This window comes from Cyprinodon tularosa, unplaced genomic scaffold (assembly GCF_016077235.1).
Source record: "Cyprinodon tularosa strain WSP-4 unplaced genomic scaffold, ASM1607723v1 ctg94, whole genome shotgun sequence".
Lineage (NCBI taxonomy): Eukaryota > Metazoa > Chordata > Actinopteri > Cyprinodontiformes > Cyprinodontidae > Cyprinodon > Cyprinodon tularosa.
Genome location: NW_024039718.1, coordinates 66754 through 90400, shown reverse-complemented (window position 1 = coordinate 90400; position 23647 = coordinate 66754). Strand labels below are relative to the sequence as shown.

Here is a 23647-nt window from a genome sequence, read left to right as displayed (position 1 = left end):
GAGCAACAGGCTTTTGGGAGAAAAGTGGCAAATGAATTGAAACTCTTTTGGTGTAAAGGTTATTGCTTTGTAATAGGTGCCCACAGGTCTGGGGAACCCCGAGATGAGACTGGTGGCCACAAACCAAAACCTTCGTCTGGGCATGAAGAAAGGGGGGAGGAGGAGGGAAATGCAGTGGCAAAAGGTCAGCTGACATTTAAAGTAGTTTTGTGTAGACATTTGTAGTTAAAGTGGCTGAATATTAACTGAAATGTATGTTTATAAACAAATTATACAAATTGGCATCAGTTGAGCATCACAAATTCCTACAATCCTGTAATCAGTCAGTGGGTGTGTATATATAGGGCTACTGGTAGTCACTGTGATGTATTTTGAAATGGTGTGTACCGCACTCTACATGGATCCACAAATTTTAATTAATTAATTTTTACAGATTCAAGTTCTGTCTGTTACTATTGTGGGTTTTTATTTTATCAAACGATGGGTACCAACCACTTTCTCTTTGTGTGTAGGGAACCATATGGATCAGATTATTTGTGCTTTCCAGTATTAGTGTAGTATGTCTTGGGGTTTAGGTATGGATCCCTTTAGCATTTATCATGTGCCTTTTTTCTGGAAACTGAAACCTCGGTGCCTGCTGCCACCTAGTCTAGTCTGTGTTTTTTTTACCAGCTCAGGAATCTGGTTTCAGCCATTGATAGCTTCCTCATTCTATAAAATCCAAATAATGTATCTTCTTTCCTTCTGACTTATAATATTTCTACTATGCCTTCTTTCTCCAGGAACATTAAGGGACTTTTTGTACGTCATTTGTTTTTTGTCTCTTCAGAAACCTGCTTAGACAATTCTGGTGTCTTAGGCATAAGAGCAAAATATTTATTCCTATTTATTCCACCTAACTACACCTGATGCAGCTAATAAGCTTCTGATTGGTCATAACTAAATTGCAACATATATATATATATGTTGCAATTTATATATATATATATATATATATATATATATATATATATATATATATATATATATATATATATATATATATATATATATATATATATATATATATATATATATATATATGTATATATATATAATCATTATCATATAATATCAGACTGACAATGAGTGAAAAGACATGCACATGGCAGTAGAGAGTAAATGTTGTATGTATCTCTTTATCTCTTTGTTGTAGATGCTTTTGGACAAAACAAAACAAAAATAATAATCAAAAAATACACAAACAAATCCAGAAACTCAAAAACTGCAGCATTTCCAGATGAGAAATGTTAACTTGTCATACCAGGGGCCCAGGTGAGCTCTATTTTGAGGTAAAAAATGTCTTTGAGGACTGAAATGAGAGATCAAGAGACACAATTTAACACTTCCCTGCTGTTCAACAACAGCTATTTTCAAAGACGCTGTCTCCCTCACCATTACATCATGCAACTATGGCTGTAAAGACGTCATTTGAAAGCAAGCGTAGATTCTACAATGAACCAAAACAGAAAGGACAGAGTCTGTGACTTCTATTTTATTAGCTGAAAACCAAAAATATCTCTTTAAACCACAATGTTTCTTTTTTTTTTTTTATCAAGGGAAAGAAGTTTGCTGATTCTGATTAATTACAGAGAATATAAAAATGTCTCTGGTTTATTTGATCTGCTCTGCTTACAGATTTCTGAGTCGTTTATGTAGACTGATGTGGGGGATCCATAACTGAACACTTAAGTGGAGGCGTAAATTGTGTTTGTTGCTTTATATGATATTAGAGCTGGCTATACACAGCTCCATGCATTAGCTGAAGCTCAGATGAGGCACATCAGCTTTCACAACAGTATCTTCAACTGTCACCACCAATTCATTGCTGCAGTTATGAAGATATAATCTACACATCCAGGCATTCTGTTCTCAGTGTCTAATAGGAAAAGTCTTAACATATTAGCTGATTCTCAAAACAATTACTTAGGCTTATTGCATAAATTATAATTTTTCAAACAGTGATCTCTCACTTTTTGTTTTTACCAATCATGCAATGTTCAGGGGGCAAACTTTTAATAAATTAATACATGCACAATGTTAGGTTTCACCTCTTACTGCTGAGGGGTGCCCTAAAAAAACAGTTTATAACTGACATTTATTTTTGCTATTCAAGTTAATCTTCTCATTTTTCAGACAACCACAGATCTGAAGAGTACAGACATGTAACTCATGGCCACAAAGTGCCTTTTTCTGAGCATGGAGAGGCAGGGAAGCAAATAGAAAGTCACAATGAAATGACAGGTCTTTACATTTGGGGAAGTTATTTCTTTGAAAGTAAATTTGCAAAACCTTTTAAATCATTTTTGTTTCTTATATTTATTGTGATTTGTCAGACCATCATAGATCTATAGGACACATACTCGAGAGTCATGAACATAAAACAAAAGTCCCCTCTGGGCACGGCGAGGACAGCAATGAGACTGAGAGGACAGGTATTCTTTATTCTTAGAATCATCATTTAGCTGATTTGATGGTTGACCTGTAGTGATGACCCCAGTAGAGAACCATGGATTCATATTTTTACTGACAGACAGTAGAAAGTGTTTTAGATTTTGCAAATAATTTGCTAAAAACGGTGGTTTGTCAGTTTCCTATATGTCAGAAGGGCATGTATCTGAGGTTCCCAGGTCACCTGTCTCATCTGGTCATGGTGAGGAGCAGCACACAAAGATAAACGACCACAAGACAGGTAACAGCAACTCTTTTTAGATGTACTGACCAGTCATTGTTCTAAGAATAGCCTTGTGAGGGAAAAAGATGCTCCTTTGAAACAACAGTCCTTCGGTGAAACAGTTGTAGTTTATCCTAGAGTGGTAAATGGTTGGATAGAATAACAAGCATACACCAGATATGGGTACAGAGAGTGATCTGGAAAAGAAAAGTGTATTTTTCTTCTAGTGTAGTCAGATAGAGTCAGAGCTGAGAAAAATATTTACCTCCTTACTCATTATTTTCAGGTTTTTTTCTTACTTTTCTCACACTTAGATTTTCCAGATTATCAAAATATTATTGTCTGATGTTAAAGTATGTTATTAATTCATCCATTCACTGATTCTTCCACAAGTAAAAAAAAAATGCTCTCCAAAACTAGCTGGGTTTCACTTTGTAAGCAACAACTTTTAAAATATTTGAAATATTCCAGTGTGAGAAAAAAATGAAAAGTTTTTCACAGCACTGTATGGTCAGTTGTTTGTTAATTACCAGTAAAATTAGGTTAAAAAAATCTAATAAACTTACCAAACTGTGGCTTAAGAAAAACATTGCCATTTTTTTGTTTAATTTGTAAATATAGAAATATGCTAAAAGTGCTGGTCAAGTTTAGTATCAGAGTATTTTCTTCTTCTGTGAGTACCGAACATATTTTGGTTGTTTTCAATCAGTTAAACTCCAGTCCTCGAGCGTTGTTGTCCTGCAACCTGACTCCAATATGAGCGCAGTAGCAAAGCTTTACTACATTTTAAAATCTAAAATTTCCTTGTCTTCTTTGGACAATGACAGTTGTGTCTTGATTATTTTGTCCCCCACAAATTAGAAAGACTTGGACATGAGACACATGGTCACAAAACGACTTTCCCTGAACATGAAGAGGGGAAAAAAACAAAGACTCAAACAGGTACCATGGCGAATTTTAAATAACTTAAAGCATGAGCAGTTACTGAAAGTTAAAATTTTGCTTTTTTTTCGCAAATACCAATAGAATTTTGATTGTTTCTAATGAATTAGTGGGACATGCACATGAGACACATGGTAACAGAAAAGAATAAAATAATAAAGCTATGTATTGATTTTTTTGATTTTTTTAATTAGAGGGTCATGGACATGAGACACATGGTCAGAGAACAGCTTTGCCTGAAAGTGAAGAAGAAAAAAACACAAAGACTCAAACAGGTACCAAGGCCAACCTTAAAGAGGCCACAGTGTATTAAAAGTTTGAAGTTTATATTCATAGTTATTGTCTCCTTTTGACAATATTAAATGTTTTCATTGTTTCTAACAAATCAGAGGGACACGGTCATGAGACACATGGGCGTAGAATAACTTTACCTGAACATGTGGAGGAAAAAAGCACAAACACTCAAACAGGTAACATGGCCAACTCTTAAAAAACTGAAAACCTATTGATTTTTATGAAAATAGGTTTTGAAGTTTAGTTTTTTTTCCCTCCTTCTGTCAATGTCAATCATGTTGTGATTTTTTCCAATGAATCAGAGGGACATGAGATACATGGTCACAGAACACCTTTATCTGAACACAAAGAGGGGAATGAAAAAAAGGAAGAAACAGGTACCTTGAACTGTTAAGATTTAGTTTGCTCAAATTTTTTTTTCTCCCTGTGTCAATACCAATCTATTTCTGATTGTTTTCCAATAAATCAGAGGGACACGGGCCTGTAATACATGGTCACAGACCACCTTCACCTGAACACCAAGAGGGAACAAACACAAAGACTGAAACAGGTATTTAATGCAGAAGCATTGTAGTACTCCCTTGGTACATAAACTCTACAGTAGAAGTTGAGATAGGTTGAAGGAAATGAACAACAGTTGAACTTGACATCTAACAGCAGCAAATGACCCCCTGGCAGAAAAAAGACAGGGATGCATCTTAGTTCTTCCTGGCTTTGCTTATGACAACGGCAACTGTGATATGACAGTTTCCCACATGTTCGATGGACTTGAATATCAACCACATGACCACAAAACAACCACCTTATCCCAGCCACACAGGGAGAAAAGCCATAAGCAGAGCCATGGAGAAATAGAAGGTATATTTCTGCTTTTAGATTTTACCCTAGTTCAAAGCAGCTCCCACACTGTTTATCTTGCTCTGCCTGTTGAAATTACTAATACATGATTTTAAAGTGGAAAATAATCAGTTTCCTATTTATTTAGTGGCTTTATAATTTTTTTATGTAGGCCAAACTTAGAAGTTCAGTGGGAACTTGGATGAAGGCTTTACAATTTACAGTGTGTATGACTACCATAATAAGCTACCAACTGAAGTTAGGTTTTATTTTTCCCTCTGCATACATAACTACCTAAACCTTGGGCTAAAGGTTAGTCTACCATACAGAGCCTATAGGCACACCCAGGTGGACCAGTTTTTTTTTGCATAATTACAGTTAAAATGTCCCCATGCCATATCAGAGACTTCAAGCATTCAGCATGCTGAGATGAGTGAGTGTTCATTAGGAAAAAGGTTTAGCATAGATGAGGTGATACTGTTATCAGGCTGATGCATAGCACTGCCAACTTTTTTATTGCTCTGACGCCCCTTAATATTTTGCCATGTCTGAAATAGTAGCTGTAGATTGCATCAGGCATCCTATAGAATAACATTTAGAAACTGACAGTGCTGAAATAGTAAATTATTTATTTTCATGTTTTCTTTGCTATAAAAATGCTCAGTAGCAGGTGGAGTATGGTGTAGCTGTAGAGCTTAGCAGAGCTTATTATTCCCTATTGTGAAGCTGTTAGTCCTGCACATGGTTGTTGGGAGGTTTGACTTCCAACCTGAGGACCATTGCTTCAAGGCATCCCTCTTAACCCGCTTTCCTGTCTGGTAACTGTAGCTAAGATCCCCAGTTCCCCAAAAGAAATTGTGTGATAGACACATGCCTTTAGAGCATATGCTATAGTGGAATAGCAGAAAATGTTAAAGTTAGAAGCAGGTGAGTAAATTTCAACAAATGTCTGGCTTTTATAGTAATGAAAACTGTGATGTTTCAGCTCACAGTAATTATGGAGAAAATGTACATCAGGCTCATGGCCATGAAGCAACACCATCTGTACATGGAGCAAAGGAGACTGGAAAAAATGCAAAGATGCAAGGTATCTTACCAGCTGTAACAAAAATATAGTATATATTTTATACTTGAAATATACATTTTTTGTCAATCAGTCAGCTTTAGGAAAAACAAAGGAAGCAGAACGTTTCTAAAATTATCTCACAAGATCTTTTTAGTGGGGGGGTGGGGGTGGGGGGGGTGAATAAACAGGATGATACAAGCAGGACAGGTTTCTTCTTACTTCGTTAAAGCTAAAAGTTATTAGGATTTCAATTTTCTTTTCTCAAATGATATAAACATGAACATAAATTCTCTTAAGCACCGTGGAAACTGGGTCTGAGGATGAATCACATTTCCTCAAGAAATATACAAAGCGATTTATTTTGCTTTTTTTTCCTTTACATTCATGCCCATTCATGTCAGACGTGCATAGGCAGGCAACTCATGGACACATTAAAGCAGATGGTCACGGACACGAGGAACCTCCAGACAGGACAGCTGAAATTAAAGGTATTAATTTAGCGTACAGTTGTAAGTTTAAGGGTTAAAGCTGCACGTTTGCCTTTTTATCTTTCAGTAGGAAATCAATAACAAACTACATTTGCATAACTTAAGTAATATGGAAGTTACTCCTGTGGTATATCATGGCAAACTGCAAAAACAATCTAGAAATAGGTTTTAAAAAATTGTTAAATTAAGTGTATTAAACCTCAATTTGAGTAGGTAAATAAGATGACTTGCCAATGGAATGAGTATATTTACTCTTAAAACAGACAATTAGATAATATGCACCTGAAATAGACAGTGCAAATGTTCTTTCTTCTTTTAAATCTAAATTGGCTTGTTCCTTTGGTGAAGTGTCTCTCTTACCTCATTAATTTAAAAAAAACAACAACCTTATTTTAAGAAAATATTACATATTGAGTTTTCAGTTTTTGCAGTGCAGGAATAAAAGGTGTTTTTTTTTCTTGGTATAAATGCTGTATGTTGCTATGTTTATCAGTGTCCCATATGCCTGAGCAACAGCTTCATGGAACTCATGGCCACAAAGCTTCCTCTGAACAAGGTGAGGTGAATTTAATAAAAAAGAACCTTGATTTAGCTTTCTGTAGGCGTGGTAGATCCAGATGTAGAATAGTTTGAAGAGTTTCCCAACATAAACTGGCTTATCCCTATAGTTGCCTTTTTCTCATCTCCGCTCTAGTTTTTTATATTTACCCAGTGATTGCAATCTTTCTTTATCATCATAAAATACCCATAATTGCCCAGTTATATTAGTTTTGTCTCTAAGAAGTAAACAAGAAAATAATTAAATTAAAAGGCAAACAATGTTGTTTTGGATGATGTTAGAATAATAATAAAAACATGTGATGTGTTAGGCCACCACACATCTGAGGAGCATGCACATGGGACTCATAACCATCAGACATCATCACATCATGGGTCTGAGGAGCACATAGAAAGACAAGCTGAAAGGAAAGGTACTGCTTTTAGGTGTAGTGATGCAGAGACTGTAGAGAGTGGGTAGGATAACTCTGTATGGAAGACTTTAAATGCATGTGGTGCAAAATGAATGTTTTATAAGATGGAGTTTTTATTCCTGATGAAATGACCTGTGAGATTTTTAGTTTGTGAGATCTTTTTTTTTTATTCTCATCTTATAAATCTTCTTTTTCCATGCCTTTCTTAGGGTTTTCTTTTTGCTCAAATGCAATAGTTAAAAAATAGCCAATTCTGGGACATTACTCTACAGCAATAAATAGATAATGTTAATGGAAGTCTTTCCTCGCTGACATCTGCACAATACAAAATATATTAGTTGGTGGTGGGAAAAATAAAGAAAACAGAAAATACAGTCAATAAAACAAAGTTATTTCCATGAATTTTATTGGTTGAAAACTCCTCTTAATGCGTTGCTTTATTGGGGCAGTGTTAAAGCTTTTTGCCACATGGGTCAGGATCTTCATGTTGTACTGTATGTATTAAATCTTCTTATTTTATTAAGTTATCCTCAAATTGTGTATTACTACCATTTAATCATCAACTGAATACAGATTTTTTCAGAAGTGAAGAAAGTAGTCTGAAGAAGATTGTAGTTATTTTGTTGTTGAGCAATAAGAACAAGAAACAGATAACTATTTGTCTTGCTGTGTTTAGCCAATGATAACAAAGTTGTGTAGCCATGTCTTATTGAAAACAGGTCCTTGGATTTTATAGGTAAACTTACCATTAAAAAAAATACAAATAAAGTTAAAAGATAAAGATAAATACATTTTACCTAGAATTTTCACCTTTAAGTAAATTCAGATTTCTAATGAAAATGCTCGATTAAAAACAGGAATCCTGTACTTGGAGACCAAATGCATGCCTTCATTTTTTAATTGCATTAGGGATGAACAACCATGCTATATTGCTTTCAAAGCAAGACAAGAATTTATATATATTTTAAAATACCAATAAATGGTTTTAATTTTTTAACTGTATTGATTTCCAAGGTTATGATCTTTACTGCAGAGTATCGAAGTATTATGTAGTTAAATATTTTTCAGTTTCTCAGAAGTTATGAAGTCCAAAAGAAAAGTAAATATTCATTCTTAAAAAATGAGTCCCTGAAAGATAACAGAGAAAAAATGCTTGTCTTTCAAGGATTTGATAGATTTGCCCACCAGTTGCACATTGTAAAAATATATGAAGGTAAAACAATCTTTTTTTTTGTATTAACAACAACCTTGTTGTGCCAGACCAGCACACATCTGTGGACCGCACACATGTAATTCCAAGTCAAACATCATCCCATCATGTTGAGGAGAGAAAAGGTAAATCACCTATACTATTCCGAGCATAACATTGTTTGCTAATTTGTGTTGCAAAAAAATATAATAACTAGTCTTTCAAATTCTGGTTATATTCGTTAAGCTGTTTCAGTCTCCCACACATCTGATGGACATGCTCATGAAGCTCATGGCCATAAAGCTGCAACTTTGTCTGAGCATGAAACAGATGAGGGAGGGCATAGTAACACCCAGAAGACAGGTACCTATTTAATCTGTGTTGGTTGTAGTGGTCTTTTTATATTACTGTGCATGTCTACTAGAAACAGCATAGGTGGATGTGAATGTTTGCCCCTTATATTAATGAACATTATTGCATCAGTCTCCCAGATGCATGAGGGCCACGGACAAGGGCACAAAACAACAGCCTCACATGGACATGGGGAGGAGAGGCATGGACACAATAAAGTAGAAAGGACAGGTATATAGTATGGATGTAATTATAGCAGTGATGTGAGGTCAGAATCATGGTAGTTTCCAATGGAGAGAACATTTCTGCATCTTTGTCACATTTTGTTATGTCAGAACCACAAATCTTATTTGAGTTGAAGCACATTTTTAAATAAAAATATGAATTTGAAGAATGAAGCCTCTTGTTTACAATATAGAATTCCTAACTCAAGTTTGTAGAATGCTTTTCGAAGCAGCTAAAACTTAAAGTGTTTCAGCCCATGTCTTTATCAGCTTTATACATAGAGATTGAAATATTAGCTTAATTTTCTTTGCAAAAAGTATATTCTTAGTCAGATTAAAGTACATATATAAACAAATTTTCTAAGAATTGGCAAAGATTCTTTTCTAAATTGTAACACAGAAACATCATAGATCTAACTATATTTAGAGCTGCTGTCCTGTTCGGGAAGCTCCAACTCCTCTCAGGTTTTATGAAGAATCTAATAGGGTTCCATCTAGGATTTACCCATTATTACACAGCATTCATCTTTCCATCAGCTCTGTGAAGCTTCACGGTCTCTGCTTGCACAGCAGGGATGTAGAAATGCAACCCAGCAGCAAAACAGTGGTGCAGCCGTATTTCACTGTGCTTATGGTAGTTCCCTAAGTCCACCTTAGCTGTAGACCTGCTATCCCACTCCTTGCCCCTCCTGTCAGGTAAAACGGTCAATCATCCATTCTTTTCCTTTAACTTAACATTTGTCTGCTACTTTGTGAAGATCCCAAAAACAAAATCTTGAAATTTTAACTGAAGGTTGTGCTTGTAACAAAATCCGAAAAAGCTGAGAGGGATTTTTCAAGATACTTAGAATTTATAAAAATAAAAACTCTAGAAATAAGCATGTTTTATATCTTTTAAAAAGAAAATGTACAAAATGAGCAACTGAAAACTTTTGAGAAGCAGAAAACTTTGCTTGTATCCTTAACGGCAAACATTTTATCTCAGATCCCCATCATTCTAGCGGACATGTACATGCTTCTCATGGTCACGAATCAGTAACCCCACATGGACACGGAGAAGAGGGACATAAAAACACAAACACTGAGATGACAGGTATATGTTTCTAAACAACTAGGTATTAGTCCAAAACTCTTAGTTAAATATATTAATTTACTGAAACAATTTAAGAAAACGAAATGCACAGAGAGTGAGCCTTTACGTGTAAGCTAAAAGGAAATGTATATATAAATATATATATACTTCAGATCCTCAAGAGTCTGAGACCAAAGTACATCATGGTCACACATCAACTACACCACATGGACACGGAGAAACGGAGCATACAGTCAGGAAGGTTGAAAACACAGGTAAACATCCAGTTAGATGTTCTATGAAACCTTTCAAAATTAAGATTACACAAATTCAGATAAGGAGTTGAAACCTTTGAAGAGTTGCCATCATTTACCTTACTTTATTGACAATTAATATTTCAGATGTGTCTCATAATCAAGTACATCATGGCCACGAATCAACTACCTCACATGGACATGGAGGAATGGAGCATACAGTCAGGAAAGTTGAAAACACAGGTACAACATTCAGTTAGATGTTTTTAGAAACCTTCCTAGATTATTACCCTAAGGAGTTAAAAGTTCCAAAAGTTTGCTCTCATTATCTGTTATTTTATTAACAATTGATATTTCAGATGCTCATGTGTCTCATAATCAAGCACATCATGGTCATACATCAACTACCTCACATGGACATGGAGGAATGGAGCACACAGTCAGGAAAGATGAAAGCACAGGTAAACATTCAGTTAGAAGTTCTTAAAAACCTTTCAAAAAGATTACAAACATACATCCCTTAAGGAAACCTTTGAAGAGTTGCCATCATTTACCTTACTTTATTGACAATTAATATTTCAGACGCTCATGTGTCTCATAATCAAGTACATCATGGTCATACATCAACTACCTCACATGGACATGGAGAAATGGAGCACACAGTCAGGAAAGATGAAAGCACAGGTAAACATTCAGTTAGAAGTTCTTAGAAACCTTTAAAAATTAAGATTACACAGATTAAAAACATACATCCCTTAAGGAGTTGAAACATCTGAAGAGTTGCCATCATTTAGTTGTTGTTTTTTTTGACAATTAATATTTCAGACGCTCATGTGTCTCATAATCAAGTACATCATGGTCATACATCAACTGCCTCACATGGACACAGAGAAACGGAGCATACAGTCAGGAAAGATGAAAGCACAGGTAAACACTCAGTTAGAAGTTGTTAGAAAGCTTTCAAAATTAAGATTACACAGATTAAAGACTTACATCCCTTAAAGCGAAAGCTCCGAAGTGTTGCCATCATTTACGTTACTTTAACAATTAATATTTCAGATGCTCATGTGTCTCATAATCAAGTACATCATGGCCACGGACCAACTACCTCACATGGACACGGAGAAACGGAGCACACAGTCAAAAAAGATGAAAGCACAGGTAAACATTTAGCTAAAAGATCTTTAAAAAATGTCAATAATTTTAGGATTGCATAAATTAACAAAATGCAACCTTTAAAGAGTTAAAAGCTCCAAAGAGTTGCTATTATTTACTTATTATTCTACAATTGTTCAACAGATGCTCATGATTCTCAAAATAATTTACATCATGGTCACAAATCAACTACCTCACATGGACACGGAGAGACAAAGCATACAGTCAGAAAAGTTGAAAGCACAGGTAAACCTTTAGATACACAGTATAGCTACAATATTAGAGTTTTTACAGAAAATGGAAAATACAGTGTAAAATAGATTTTTTTTTATTTCAGCTGAAGTCTCAATGGGTACAGAAAAGTTGAATTTAGAAAAATGGCTGCATGGGGTTGAGTGGAACACTCTGTACCTGCAGGGGGATGGGGTGTGAAGTGGCCTTTTATGCTTTTAAAGGGACTGCACCTAAACGACTTGCTCTCAGACGTACCTCCCAAAGAGCAACAATAACAAGGAATTCAGACCAAGCAATCCACTTCCATTTTATGTAGACCACAACTGAATGATTTAAAAGGGAAAAGGAAGGAGCATGAGATGCCCCCTTTAAAAGTATATATAGATTGACAAAATGTCCCCTTCAGAGTTAGAGGATACAATTAGCTTATGCTGTATGATTTACCTGTTATTTCAGATGCTCATATGTCTCACTCTCATCTACATCATGGTCACAAATCTCCATCTTCACAAGCGTACGGAAATGCAGAACATTCACACCATAAAGCTGAAAGGACAGGTATACCTATTCAAAACTAAAAAAATGCTAGATCTACAGCCCTGACCGCCCTGAAAATTAAAGATAGAAGAAAAGAAGAGCAGTAGTATGACAAGTAACTTTGTTGACCATGGTTATTTCAGATCCTGTGGAGTCTCATGGACATGCACATGAAAATCATGGTCACAATTCAGCAGCCTCACATGGCCACGGAGAGGAGGGGCATTCACACAGAAAAGTTGAAGTGAAAGGTATCTTAGTTAGATTTAGTCAAAGCTGAGCTGCTGCGGAACCATTCATTTAGAAAATGAATAAAATAAAATACTGAATCGATGGCAAGAATCTTAAAAAGCTTTAAAAAAATGATAATTTCAGAGCCTGGTAACTCCCATGGACATGAAAGTCATGCTCACCGATCAACAGCCTCACATGGGCATGGAGCAGAGGCGCACGCACCCAGAAATACTGAAAGGACAGGTATATCTGTTTGACACAGCTCATTGGTAAAGGTTCCAGACACAGAGAAGTTTTTAAGATTTGCTAAATTCATCCCCCAAAATTTTATTGGTTTGGGCGGGCTTATTTAAATGTGATAGGCCAATGCTTTGTGCCATTTATGAAATGTTTAGCTAGTAAATCTGGCTTTCATAATGAAATCTAAAATAAAATTCTGTACAAACAACTGCTATCAGAAGTTACCATATTGCCATGTATAAGAGGAAAGCCACTGGCTGTGTCCGAACGTCCACCCTAACCCCTAAATCCTTCAATCACTATATTGAGCGGGTAGTATATAGCGGATATAGTTAAATCAGTTAACTTACCGTTCAGACAAACGATCACTACTTTTTGCTCCTTTTTGATCATGTGACTCCGCCTCCCCGAACGGTGCCTGTCATCTTTTTATTTGTTGCCGCTGTCGGGTAGCGGCACCCTATGGCAACAGAGCACCGCTGTGACAACGAACCCTATGATGCTTTGCCAGGAGAGCTCTCCTGGCAAAGCATCATGGGATATATCTGCTCGTCTAGTGACCATGGACGATCACTACTTTTCAAGGTGCATTGGGGGAAATTTGGAGTCCACTACTTTTTCATCCCCTAGATGTTCAGACACTCATTTCATATAGTGCAACTACTATATAGTGCACTATATAGTGATTAAGGCAGACATCCGGACACAGTCACTGTTTTACTTTCTGATCTACACAATCTGAATAAAATTATAATCAAGAAGGAGTAGCAGTATTTCTTTATACTTTTACTCAAGTTTAAGTAAAAAGTAGGCTTCCAATAAATGGCTTAAGAATCATTTATTGAAATTCTTAATAAAAATGTGGTAAAAGGACAACTCAAGTACAAAGTAGCTGATGTTAACATCTGATTTAACCTTTTTAAAAATTATGTAAAGTTTGACTAAATATAGTTGTATACAAATTTTAGTTTTAAAATATAAAATCATATATAACACAATTACACGTTAGCAATTTCGGGTCAAAGAAAACTTCAAAAGAATTTTTTTTTTATTTTGTGACTTTTATTAACTTCCAGTAGACACCTATAGCATAGCGTTTACTGCATGTTAACTTAACCTTCAAATGACTAAGCAGGATCAACATATAGAAAATAACATTGAAGAAAATAATGAAGCTAAGGTACAGAAAATTAGTCTCAATCCTAAACTGGAGGTTTCTGTTTTTCTCTGGTGCATTTTTGTTTAAGGCATCCTGTTCTTCCTTGAGGAAAGTTATTACAAATGTAAAGAGTAACTTTACCTTTTACTTAAGTAAGAGCTGCACTACTTTATCCTATCTTCACTCAAGTAAAAGTACTGTGGAGTGCAGTGAAATTACCTCTAAAAATAAGATTGCCCTCATTAAGTTAGTTTAGAAAATGCAACTGAGTGACTGTAACTGGTTTCTACCCAGCTCTGAATTAGAATCAGAAAAGTTTGGGTTGAAAAAAAAAAAATGACACAAATTAGTTAAAAAACTTAAAATACCAAACAAAAATGTTAAAATGAAAATCTATCTAAAAAAAAACTACATTTCACAAAACAAGTATTGATTTATCTAAGATCTCAGAGAGAGTGTTTGTTTCAGACCCTACCAGGTCTCATGTACATGGGAGTCATGGGCACAGATCAGAGCATGGAGTGGAGAGGCATACCCAAGGTAACACTTGTTTAATACTGAATATGCATTCACCATATAGAGAGTACATAGTCATTTATCATTAGTTAGTCATACAATTTTGTTCTTGCTTGTAAAGTCCCAGCTCCTCATAAGTCTGAAGAACATGGCCACAAATCAATAACTTCATCAGAACATAACCTGAAAAGTGGAGTTAATGGAGAAAGCAAGAGGACAGGTATCTGTTTTTACAGGCTGCAAAAGTGACCTACTTATAAATGAAATTTTTTTTATTCATTTTGCTGTCAATGCTGGCTTCTCAGTCTCTCATGTTTTTGAGGAACACACTCACAGCACTCATGGACACCAGTCAGCCATCTCATTAGGGCACGGGGAGGATGGGGGGGATACCCACAGCCATAGTAAGGCTGGAAATGAAGGTACTTCGTTTTTTTATGCCATCATTGTAAGACGCTTGTAGATTTAAAATAGCTATAAACACTAAACTGCCTGCGACGTAGAAAAAGCAGAGTAGATAAACATTTACAGCAAATTAGGCTTGGCAGCTCACAGTAAGATTGGAAAATGCATCCAAACATATCCATTCAACTAAATAATTATCTGCCAGTCTATATGAGCTGTAGTGCTAAATCTTGATCTTGTAGTATTAGTGCATCTCATTTTTTGAAAGATCTTTAGTGATGTTGAAGGTGAGTTTGTAAAAAAGGGGAAAAGAGGAAATTGCAGCTTTACTCTAAACAGAGTCTTGTAAACATTTGTTAATGTCATGCACTCATATTTTCTTCACACTGCCTTCATGCCCAATTAGAAAATCACCAACTTTATTGTGAGTTTGGCCTATATATTTTGGAAAGTGTATTGGCAGTTTTTACTCACAATCTGTGAATGATGCTGGCTTTGTAGTGGTGTTTGTACTAGAGTGCCTTGAAAAGTTTTGGCCCATTTGCAGATTTCTTAAATGCTTCAGGTCTTCAAACTGAGAAAATTTGAGTAAATCCAAAATGCTATATTTAAATCTTTTTTTGGTGAATCAGCAGTGAAAGCTATCTAAACCACCTTGCCCTGATGTAGGAAAGTATGGTACGTTCACTACTTGCCCCTGCTTTGGTGGCAATAGGTGCAATCAGCTGATTGTGATAACTGCCAATGAGTCTTTTACTTTACAAAGCTGTAGCTCACTACAGCTATGTTTTAATTTAATGGTATTTGCATTATTCTGTACTTAATTAATCTATTTAAGCTTATGCCACATTGGGGCTTACCAGATTTCTTTTTGTTTTAAGCCATTCAAAGGAGGACTTTCAGATCATCAGTGTCTTTCAGATCATTCGTCAATTGCCTGACCAAACACAAAGTGCTTGGTCTCCGGTTTTTAACACAACTTTTAGTGCTGCAGCTCGTTCTCAAATGGGTGCGGACTTGCAGGAAATTCTTTCTCATACTGTCTCTTTAAATACATTCAGGATACCTTGAATAACAAGGTAATTTGAGATATCTTTAATTTGATTTATGACTAGTCAGAACAAAAACGAGATATCTCAAATTTAATTTATGACTAGTCATAATTCAATTGTTGAAATCTGAAATATACCTTTCAGATCGTCAGCAATGTTTTGAAGATACCTTAAACTGAAGAGCCTTTACAAATTAATGGTAAATCTGACGTCATTCAGTCTAGTCAGAATTGAATTAGAATATCTGAAATTTGTATTTTGCCTACTCTATGATGTAGGAAAGTATGGTACGTTCACTACTTGCCCCTGCTTTGGTGGCAATAGGTGCAATCAGCTGATTGTGATAACTGCCAATGAGTCTTTTACTTTACAAAGCTGTAGCTCACTACAGCTATGTTTTAATTTAATGGTATTTGCATTATTCTGTACTTAATTAATCTATTTAAGCTTATGCCACATTGGGGCTTACCAGATTTCTTTTTGTTTTAAGCCATTCAAAGGAGGACTTTCAGATCATCAGTGTCTTTCAGATCATTCGTCAATTGCCTGACCAAACACAAAGTGCTTGGTCTCCGGTTTTTAACACAACTTTTAGTGCTGCAGCTCGTTCTCAAATGGGTGCGGACTTGCAGGAAATTCTTTCTCATACTGTCTCTTTAAATACATTCAGGATACCTTGAATAACAAGGTAATTTGAGATATCTTTAATTTGATTTATGACTAGTCAGAACAAAAACGAGATATCTCAAATTTAATTTATGACTAGTCATAATTCAATTGTTGAAATCTGAAATATACCTTTCAGATCGTCAGCAATGTTTTGAAGATACCTTAAACTGAAGAGCCTTTACAAATTAATGGTAAATCTGACGTCATTCAGTCTAGTCAGAATTGAATTAGAATATCTGAAATTTGTATTTTGCCTACTCTAAATATAAATACAGATATCTTAATGAACTACTATGTCTAGTCAAAAACCAATGAAAGATTTCTCTAATGTAAATGTGGTAAAGCTGATTTTATGATAAATGGCTTGCCATACTCGGGCTGATACAAACAGAACCTGGTGACTTATTATGATTCAGTCTCTCCAGCTGCTTCTCCACTTGTCTTCCAGGCAGACAAGTGAAAGGCGGAGGGAACAGCAACATTATCTTGTGTTAACATTACAAATATTTCTTCAAGAAATCCTGTAGTAGCATTCCAACAGATGGAACAGCACACTTCTTCCTAAAGTTTCATCTTCGACCCATAAGTTCCGAAAGTCCTGAGATGCAATGTTGTTTTTTGCAGTGGTTCTGGCCTTTAAACTCTCCCGTGGATGCCATATTTGCTCAGTTTCTTATTGTTAAATCATCAACACTAACTTCTGCAAAAGAAAGGGAGATCTGCAGTGCTTAATTTTATTTTATTTTTTTTCGGTTTTCTTATTGGCCTGCTGGATAAGTTATGGCTTCTTTTGGAGTAATGTTGACTTCTTTAGAGGATCCATTGCCCCATAAATATCTCTCTTTATAAATAATGGTTCTTATTGTGGTTTGCTTGCAGAACAAAGACAGAATAGTTTTGCAACCTCTTTCAGGCTGATGGATCTCAGTGACTTTATTTTTACATATATCATTGGATTACTCTATATCAGAGCATGAAAAATTTCACACAAACTTTTATTCAGCTTATGACAAACACGTTTTGTTTAAGGAATTTGGGTTTTCTGCAGGAAAGGCAATAATAATGGGTTTGCCCAATAGCAGTTATGATTTACAACAAGTGGAATAATTATATTTTATATATAGAAACATTGTTGGTTTGGATAGCTTTGAAAACTGCTTTTGGTGTTTACTCTGGTTTGTAGAGTTCATGACTATGTCAAAAAGCAAGAAAATGTAGAAATGTGTAAGTGGCCAAATACTTTTTAGAGTATGTCGCTTGGTAAAACAGTAGAATTTAATCAATATTGAGAAAATATAAATAGATTTTTGAGTTGGGGCTCTTTTTTAGAGCACAGTTTCTTTGAAAACCCTGAGAGAGGAAGAAGTGGTCATGGAACCACAAGACACGGTGCCTGGAAAGAGGGTGACGAGGAAAAAGGAAAAGGGAAAAAGAAAGGTAGAATCTCATACTAATACACTCACACAGTGGTTTATTACACATAGGATTATTTTTTTTTTAATTTTGCAACTATTTGTGCCACTTAGATTATAGTTTCTTATCTTTCAATCTTTGCTGGTATATCGTAATGTTTTTAACTGATTCCACCCCCACCCCTCCCACCCCATCCCCATAGTTAATGATCACCACAGCATTTAAGGATAGAATTTCTCTAGTATTTCATATAAATTGTAGGTTTTTAGACACCCCCCCCCCCCTCCCCACCACCCAAAAAGAAACTATTTGTCTGTGCCTTACCAGCTTGTTGAAGTGAACACTAATTTTTGTGTATGTAAACTTCTGACTGAAGAAATCCATGGCTATAAAACCTTTCAGCTCCTCAGGATCAAACTAGATATGCTTCAGTATTTATGCTTTATTTATTTAAAGTTGAGTATCCTGTTAAGTGTAATGGAAGTTTAAGTTTGAAAAATAAAAAAACTGTTCTGTTCCTGGGAGTTTGACAACCTTCTGTCTTTTCAGCCAAATCAATCAAATCCTACTCATTATAATATAGAGGGCAGGACTAGATATTTACTTAATATAAATCCTTTCCAGCTTTGTATATCTAACCAGTCGAGATCACTGTATAGTTATAATTTGTCAGCTTTAAAGGTAAACTTCCATTTCATCTGGTAAACTAGTTTCGAACCCAAACACCAAACATCAATTATATTCCTGTTTAGACTCCTGTGTCATTCTAACACAGCCCTCCAGGCTGTACAGACTCCAGCTGTGAGAATGTAAAGTGCTATAAAAGACTATAGCACACTGAATAACATGAATGTTAAATACAGATTCCTTCATTCCCCAAAGGACTTCTGAAACTTTTGATCTCAGGAGAGCCCCAGGTCGAACAGTTACTGGGGATCATTTACGACAATTTTAAAGGTAAGAGACCAATAATTTTAGCATGAGGTCTGAAGAGCTGCACAGGTCGATTAGGCTTTATACACCCTCTGGATCCTCTAAAGTATAAAGTGTGTGGAAAAATTCCTTCATGTTCCATTTATGCATTATTTTCACTCTGTCTTCTCCCCTCTCATGGTTGTGTTCACTTTATGTCCTTGATTAAGGTAAGACGCAACACTTTTTGTCAATATTCCTGTTCAAACATCTAACTGCTGTTTACATTTCTTTTTTTCCTCTGAAAAGGATGCTTGTTAGGAAAAAAAAATCCAATTATTGTTTTGTCAGCTTAGTCCTCCGTCCTTTCCCTAAATAACATTTCACTGTTAACCATCTACAACTGATAAATACCAATAAACCAGCATCTTGACTCATTGTGCTAATTTGAGGAAGAATGTCCCATTGCCTTTCCAGTCTGCAAAGTAATTGGCCATTTATATTTAATTAGGCTGGTCTCCCCTACTGCTTGCATGGTTCCCTCAGTGCTGAGAAAGGCACTTTATGGTTCTCCGGCTCATTAATATTTTAGCTGGCATCATCAGCCGAACAATAATAAAATAATAATGTGACGGCTGATTAAACAGCTAAACTCCGACTTTTTAATGTGCATTTAAATGTGTATTTGCATAAACATGCCCGGTAAACGCCTCTTTAGAGGACAGTGATGCCTTGCAGCACACTATTGCAGCCAACTTCTAAAGCTTAATAAAAGCGTAATTAGGGAGCAGCCCCAGCCAAGATAATCACGGAGCGAATGTGGGACAGCATCGCTCCACTGGTGGCTGCACCGCCTCTGCACAACATGGAGACCTCTGTTGCTGCACATTAATCTGTCTCTGAAGAGAAATTCTTTAAATCATTATGCAAATTTACTTTTTTGTGTTTTGCTAAAAAAAATTAAAAAAATCAGAGAGGCTGCTTACATATCAAATAAAACTTCCATCAGAGTTTTAATGTAGAAGGAGATTAAACTCTTTGGGCCTTTACTTTCCAATACTTAAAAAATATTTATTTTAAAATGTAGAAAAATACAACAACTGAATAAAATATGATTTTGCATTTATATCTGTTTACAATTACATTTAAAATGCAGCTCACAGGTTCTTTAAATGCAGATATAAAAATAAAGCCCATACATACAATGAACAATAACAGAAAACTGAAAAAGGTAAAACCATATGAAAATGAAGAAAAACATTTTTGTCTTTTTAATTTATTATTTTGGATAGAAATTCTTCTAAAACTAAGTCACTATTAAGATTATATAAAATATTTCTCTGCTTTTTTACATATTTTTTTGTCTGTGACAAAATATAAATATATAAGCCAAGTGTTCACTCCTGGCATGAAAAAACAGTGATGTAGAGGTAATATTTCCTGCTCCTAGAAAAAATATTTTGTCTGAAATAAATATGGTAAATGTTTTATAAAATCTATTTTTTTTATGCTGTTTCTGTCAGAGATCATATTTATTTTTATATTCAATGGAATTTAAGCCTGTATCGGATTTATTCGGACAAAAAACTAGCATCCTCTCTGTACCTCATCACCTCCAGCAAATATCTCTGCTAAGCAAGCTTTGCACTGGGAGCAAAGTCACTTTTTACATTACTGAACGATTCTGTCAATTCTGTTAAAGATTGAAGGGTTCAAGCGCTTTTCTAATTACTTTTGATGAATTTGATCAGCTTGCATGGTCATCCAAAACATCCAATACAAAAAAAATGGAAAACCAACAATATGTCTTTGGCTCTGCTTTCATAATGGATTTCAGAAAGGAAGTTAAGAACTTGTGTTTTGATAAAAAAAAAAAAAAAAGGTCCAAAAACTCTCACTTATAATAATTACACTGATAAAAGTGTGTGGCAAGATTCCCTTTTAACAAGCTTAATTTCAAATTCATATTTACCAGTAAGATATTTAGGCTTAATTTTTTGTATTGCATCAAAAAACACTCTAATTGAAAAAGTAAACTAAGCCTTAAAGTTTGTGCTGCCAATCAAGAAAGCAGCCAGTTATATCACCAATAACAGCGAAAGATTTAGCTAAATAATGTAATAAATTATATTATTAGTACCCCTAACCCTAACTCCAGAAATTTGCAAGAAGATTTTCAATCTGCTGATCTAACGGTGATTATACTTGGATCAGGATTAAAAAAAAAGTTAGAGTTAAATCTAAACTACATTATATTAACTCCACCACATTCCAATTAAGGTAATAAATAAACCAATTTTTAGCATTCACAACCTTTAATTACCACTGGAGCTCTCATATTCCTAAAATTGATTGCAAGTTATTTCATGCACAACAGACCCCTGGGTTTGACTTTAACGAGAAAAAACTATGAAAGGAAAACTGCCCTGAATGCATCTCATTTCTATTGTGTAAATCTCTAAAAACAGATCTGGATCAATCTATTTCCCTTCTCCAAACTGGACTCATCATGTGAGGCTGATTTCGCAGTGTCAGCTTTGGCTACAGAAACATTGACTGTCCTCCTCGCCTCCAATTCCCTTGTTTATGATTTTGCAGCGTATAATCGAGTCATCTGGTAATGTAATTAAATTCCCAGGAAGAATTAACATGCTTGAACCTACACAAGATTAAATGCATGAACACAAATACGTGCCCTCAGAATCACAGAGGATGAAGGAATTCCCTTCAGTAATCAGTGCAGCACACCAAAGCAGACTCAGCAAACCTGTGAGTGCACTAATGGAGAGGGAGTGGTTTGTCTTTATGGACCCAATATAGAGCTGAGAGCGCTGCCCCATAAAACGCAAACAGAGCCATTTATTCTTTAAACTGATGTTTAAACCTGTCTGATAGATTTGTTAGAACAAATCAATTTACACTTCTTACTGTCACCTGAAATAAATTTCCTTCCCTGTTCCCATCATTTACACTTTAAAGTAAGGTCAAAACATAAGCCTCTTCTTTTAGAGAACTAAATTGTAATGTCTCTTTTCATTCAGACTGTGAGTGCTATGGCCACTCCAACCGCTGCAGCTACATCGACTACCTGAACATCGTCACTTGTGTCAGCTGCAAGCACAACACCAGAGGCCAGAACTGCCAACACTGCAGACTGGGATACTTCCGCAACGCCTCTGCCGAACTGGATGATGAGAACGTCTGTGTTGGTCAGTCTGCTGGGAGGCAGTGAGAGCATGGGGAGGGGATGATCCATGTGTTTGTGTCAGTATAACAGCACAGTGCAATTTTTCTCTTTCTCGGACACAGAGGCAGATAAAGGGTTGGCAGAGCTTCTTTTAAAATTAAGGCAATTACTCATATGTTGTGTTTTTTGTTTGTTGTTTTTGGATGGAGGAAAACCTGATCAGTAAAGCGAGGGATAAGTTACATTTTCATTGCATACTTTAACAAATTAAACCCTTCTTTTAAAAATAGTTTGAAATTACCTCCATTAAGACATGCTTTCCAATATTCACATGAACTTTACATGTTTTAAATATTTTTTGTTTTTCAGAGTTTGTAGTTTGTGTGCTCTGCATCTTAATCAGTGTCTCTAATTAGCTATGACTATGTGAGTGTGTATGGATGGATGGATGGATGGATGGATGGATGGATGGATGGATGGATGGATGGATGGATGGATGGATGGATGGATGGATGGATGGATGGATGGATGGATGGATGGATGGATGGATGGATGTGTTCTGCATATTTCTAAATGCTGGAGTTGAGCAAATATTTAATTATTGGATAACCATTTGACTCAAAGTCTAGCCATTACATAAGAAAGGGGAGTTTATTTAGTTATTTTAAATTAATCAAAAAGGAAACTGCCAATAACTGCAAGTTATACAGGGAACTGCAGAGTTATCGGTTAAGTAAACAAACAAAAAAGACAATTGCAACTTCAATTAGAAGGGAAAAAAACTATAACTATAACTGAAACTGTACTATATAAAACTGACAGATACAGTATACAAAAATTGTTGATACAACTTTGTGTTTTCGTATAATTTTTTGGATAAGCCTCACAAATTAATATGAAATGTTTAGTTCCTCCCTCCCTCCACACACACACCCATAGGACTCAAAATCAGGTGCAAATGAACCACTTTTTGGAAAAGATATATTGTGTTGAATTACATAGGCTACTTTCACACTGCAGGCCTTGATGCTCAATTCCGATTTTTTTTGTGAAATCCGATTTTTTCTACAATGCCATTCACATTTCCAAATATATGCAACTTGTATGTGATCTCCTGTGTAAACTGCAGTCATACAACTCAAGTGTCCCACATGTGCAGTAGAGGATGCAATGACATCACATGCCAGCCTGCTCTGTGCTTACGGAAGTAAACATGGTGCCGGCTAGGGTTGTCAAAAGTATCGATTATTAAAAAAAGTATCGATACTGAAACGTTGTATCCGGATACAATACTCATTTTCAGAAGTATCGATACAGTGCTACCACCAGTGCCACCTAAGCAGTCACCCATCTCAAGTGCAGAATAGAGGAAAATGCACTTTTTGAAAACTGTGGGATTGAAAAATTCTGTGCACTTTTCACTTTTTGTTTCTTAACCGGTTTGGCTAGTGTCATTGCTATGTGTGCAAAGCATATCCAAGTAAGGAAAACTTAATTTACATTTTTTTTTTCAAGCTTGCTTAATACTGTGCA

At 35.5% G+C, this 23647-nt stretch overlaps 1 protein-coding gene across 2 annotated transcripts in view; it reads left to right on the top strand.

Annotated features, from left to right (window-relative positions):
• LOC119776539 (filaggrin-2) overlaps positions 1-23647 on the top strand; it is a 122411-nt gene that overhangs the window by 85497 nt on the left and 13267 nt on the right. Inside the window, exons 9-41 of one of the 2 annotated variants that reach the window (XM_038274988.1) lie at positions 77-184; positions 2176-2283; positions 2376-2474; positions 2630-2731; positions 3575-3655; positions 3850-3930; positions 4045-4125; positions 4252-4326; positions 4419-4499; positions 5772-5873; positions 6254-6340; positions 6834-6896; positions 7210-7311; positions 8572-8646; positions 8747-8863; positions 8984-9082; positions 10061-10168; positions 10321-10422; positions 10549-10644; positions 10761-10862; positions 10984-11085; positions 11227-11328; positions 11461-11562; positions 11701-11802; positions 12247-12348; positions 12471-12578; positions 12703-12804; positions 14429-14500; positions 14598-14696; positions 14782-14898; positions 17932-18039; positions 18898-18972; positions 21969-22136. In XM_038274988.1, the coding sequence (XP_038130916.1) occupies positions 77-184; positions 2176-2283; positions 2376-2474; positions 2630-2731; positions 3575-3655; positions 3850-3930; positions 4045-4125; positions 4252-4326; positions 4419-4499; positions 5772-5873; positions 6254-6340; positions 6834-6896; positions 7210-7311; positions 8572-8646; positions 8747-8863; positions 8984-9082; positions 10061-10168; positions 10321-10422; positions 10549-10644; positions 10761-10862; positions 10984-11085; positions 11227-11328; positions 11461-11562; positions 11701-11802; positions 12247-12348; positions 12471-12578; positions 12703-12804; positions 14429-14500; positions 14598-14696; positions 14782-14898; positions 17932-18039; positions 18898-18972; positions 21969-22136 (3228 nt within the window). The remainder of the gene's footprint in view (positions 1-76; positions 185-2175; positions 2284-2375; positions 2475-2629; positions 2732-3574; positions 3656-3849; positions 3931-4044; positions 4126-4251; positions 4327-4418; positions 4500-5771; positions 5874-6253; positions 6341-6833; positions 6897-7209; positions 7312-8571; positions 8647-8746; positions 8864-8983; positions 9083-10060; positions 10169-10320; positions 10423-10548; positions 10645-10760; positions 10863-10983; positions 11086-11226; positions 11329-11460; positions 11563-11700; positions 11803-12246; positions 12349-12470; positions 12579-12702; positions 12805-14428; positions 14501-14597; positions 14697-14781; positions 14899-17931; positions 18040-18897; positions 18973-21968; positions 22137-23647) is intronic. The other variant, XM_038274989.1, reaches the window with a different exon arrangement.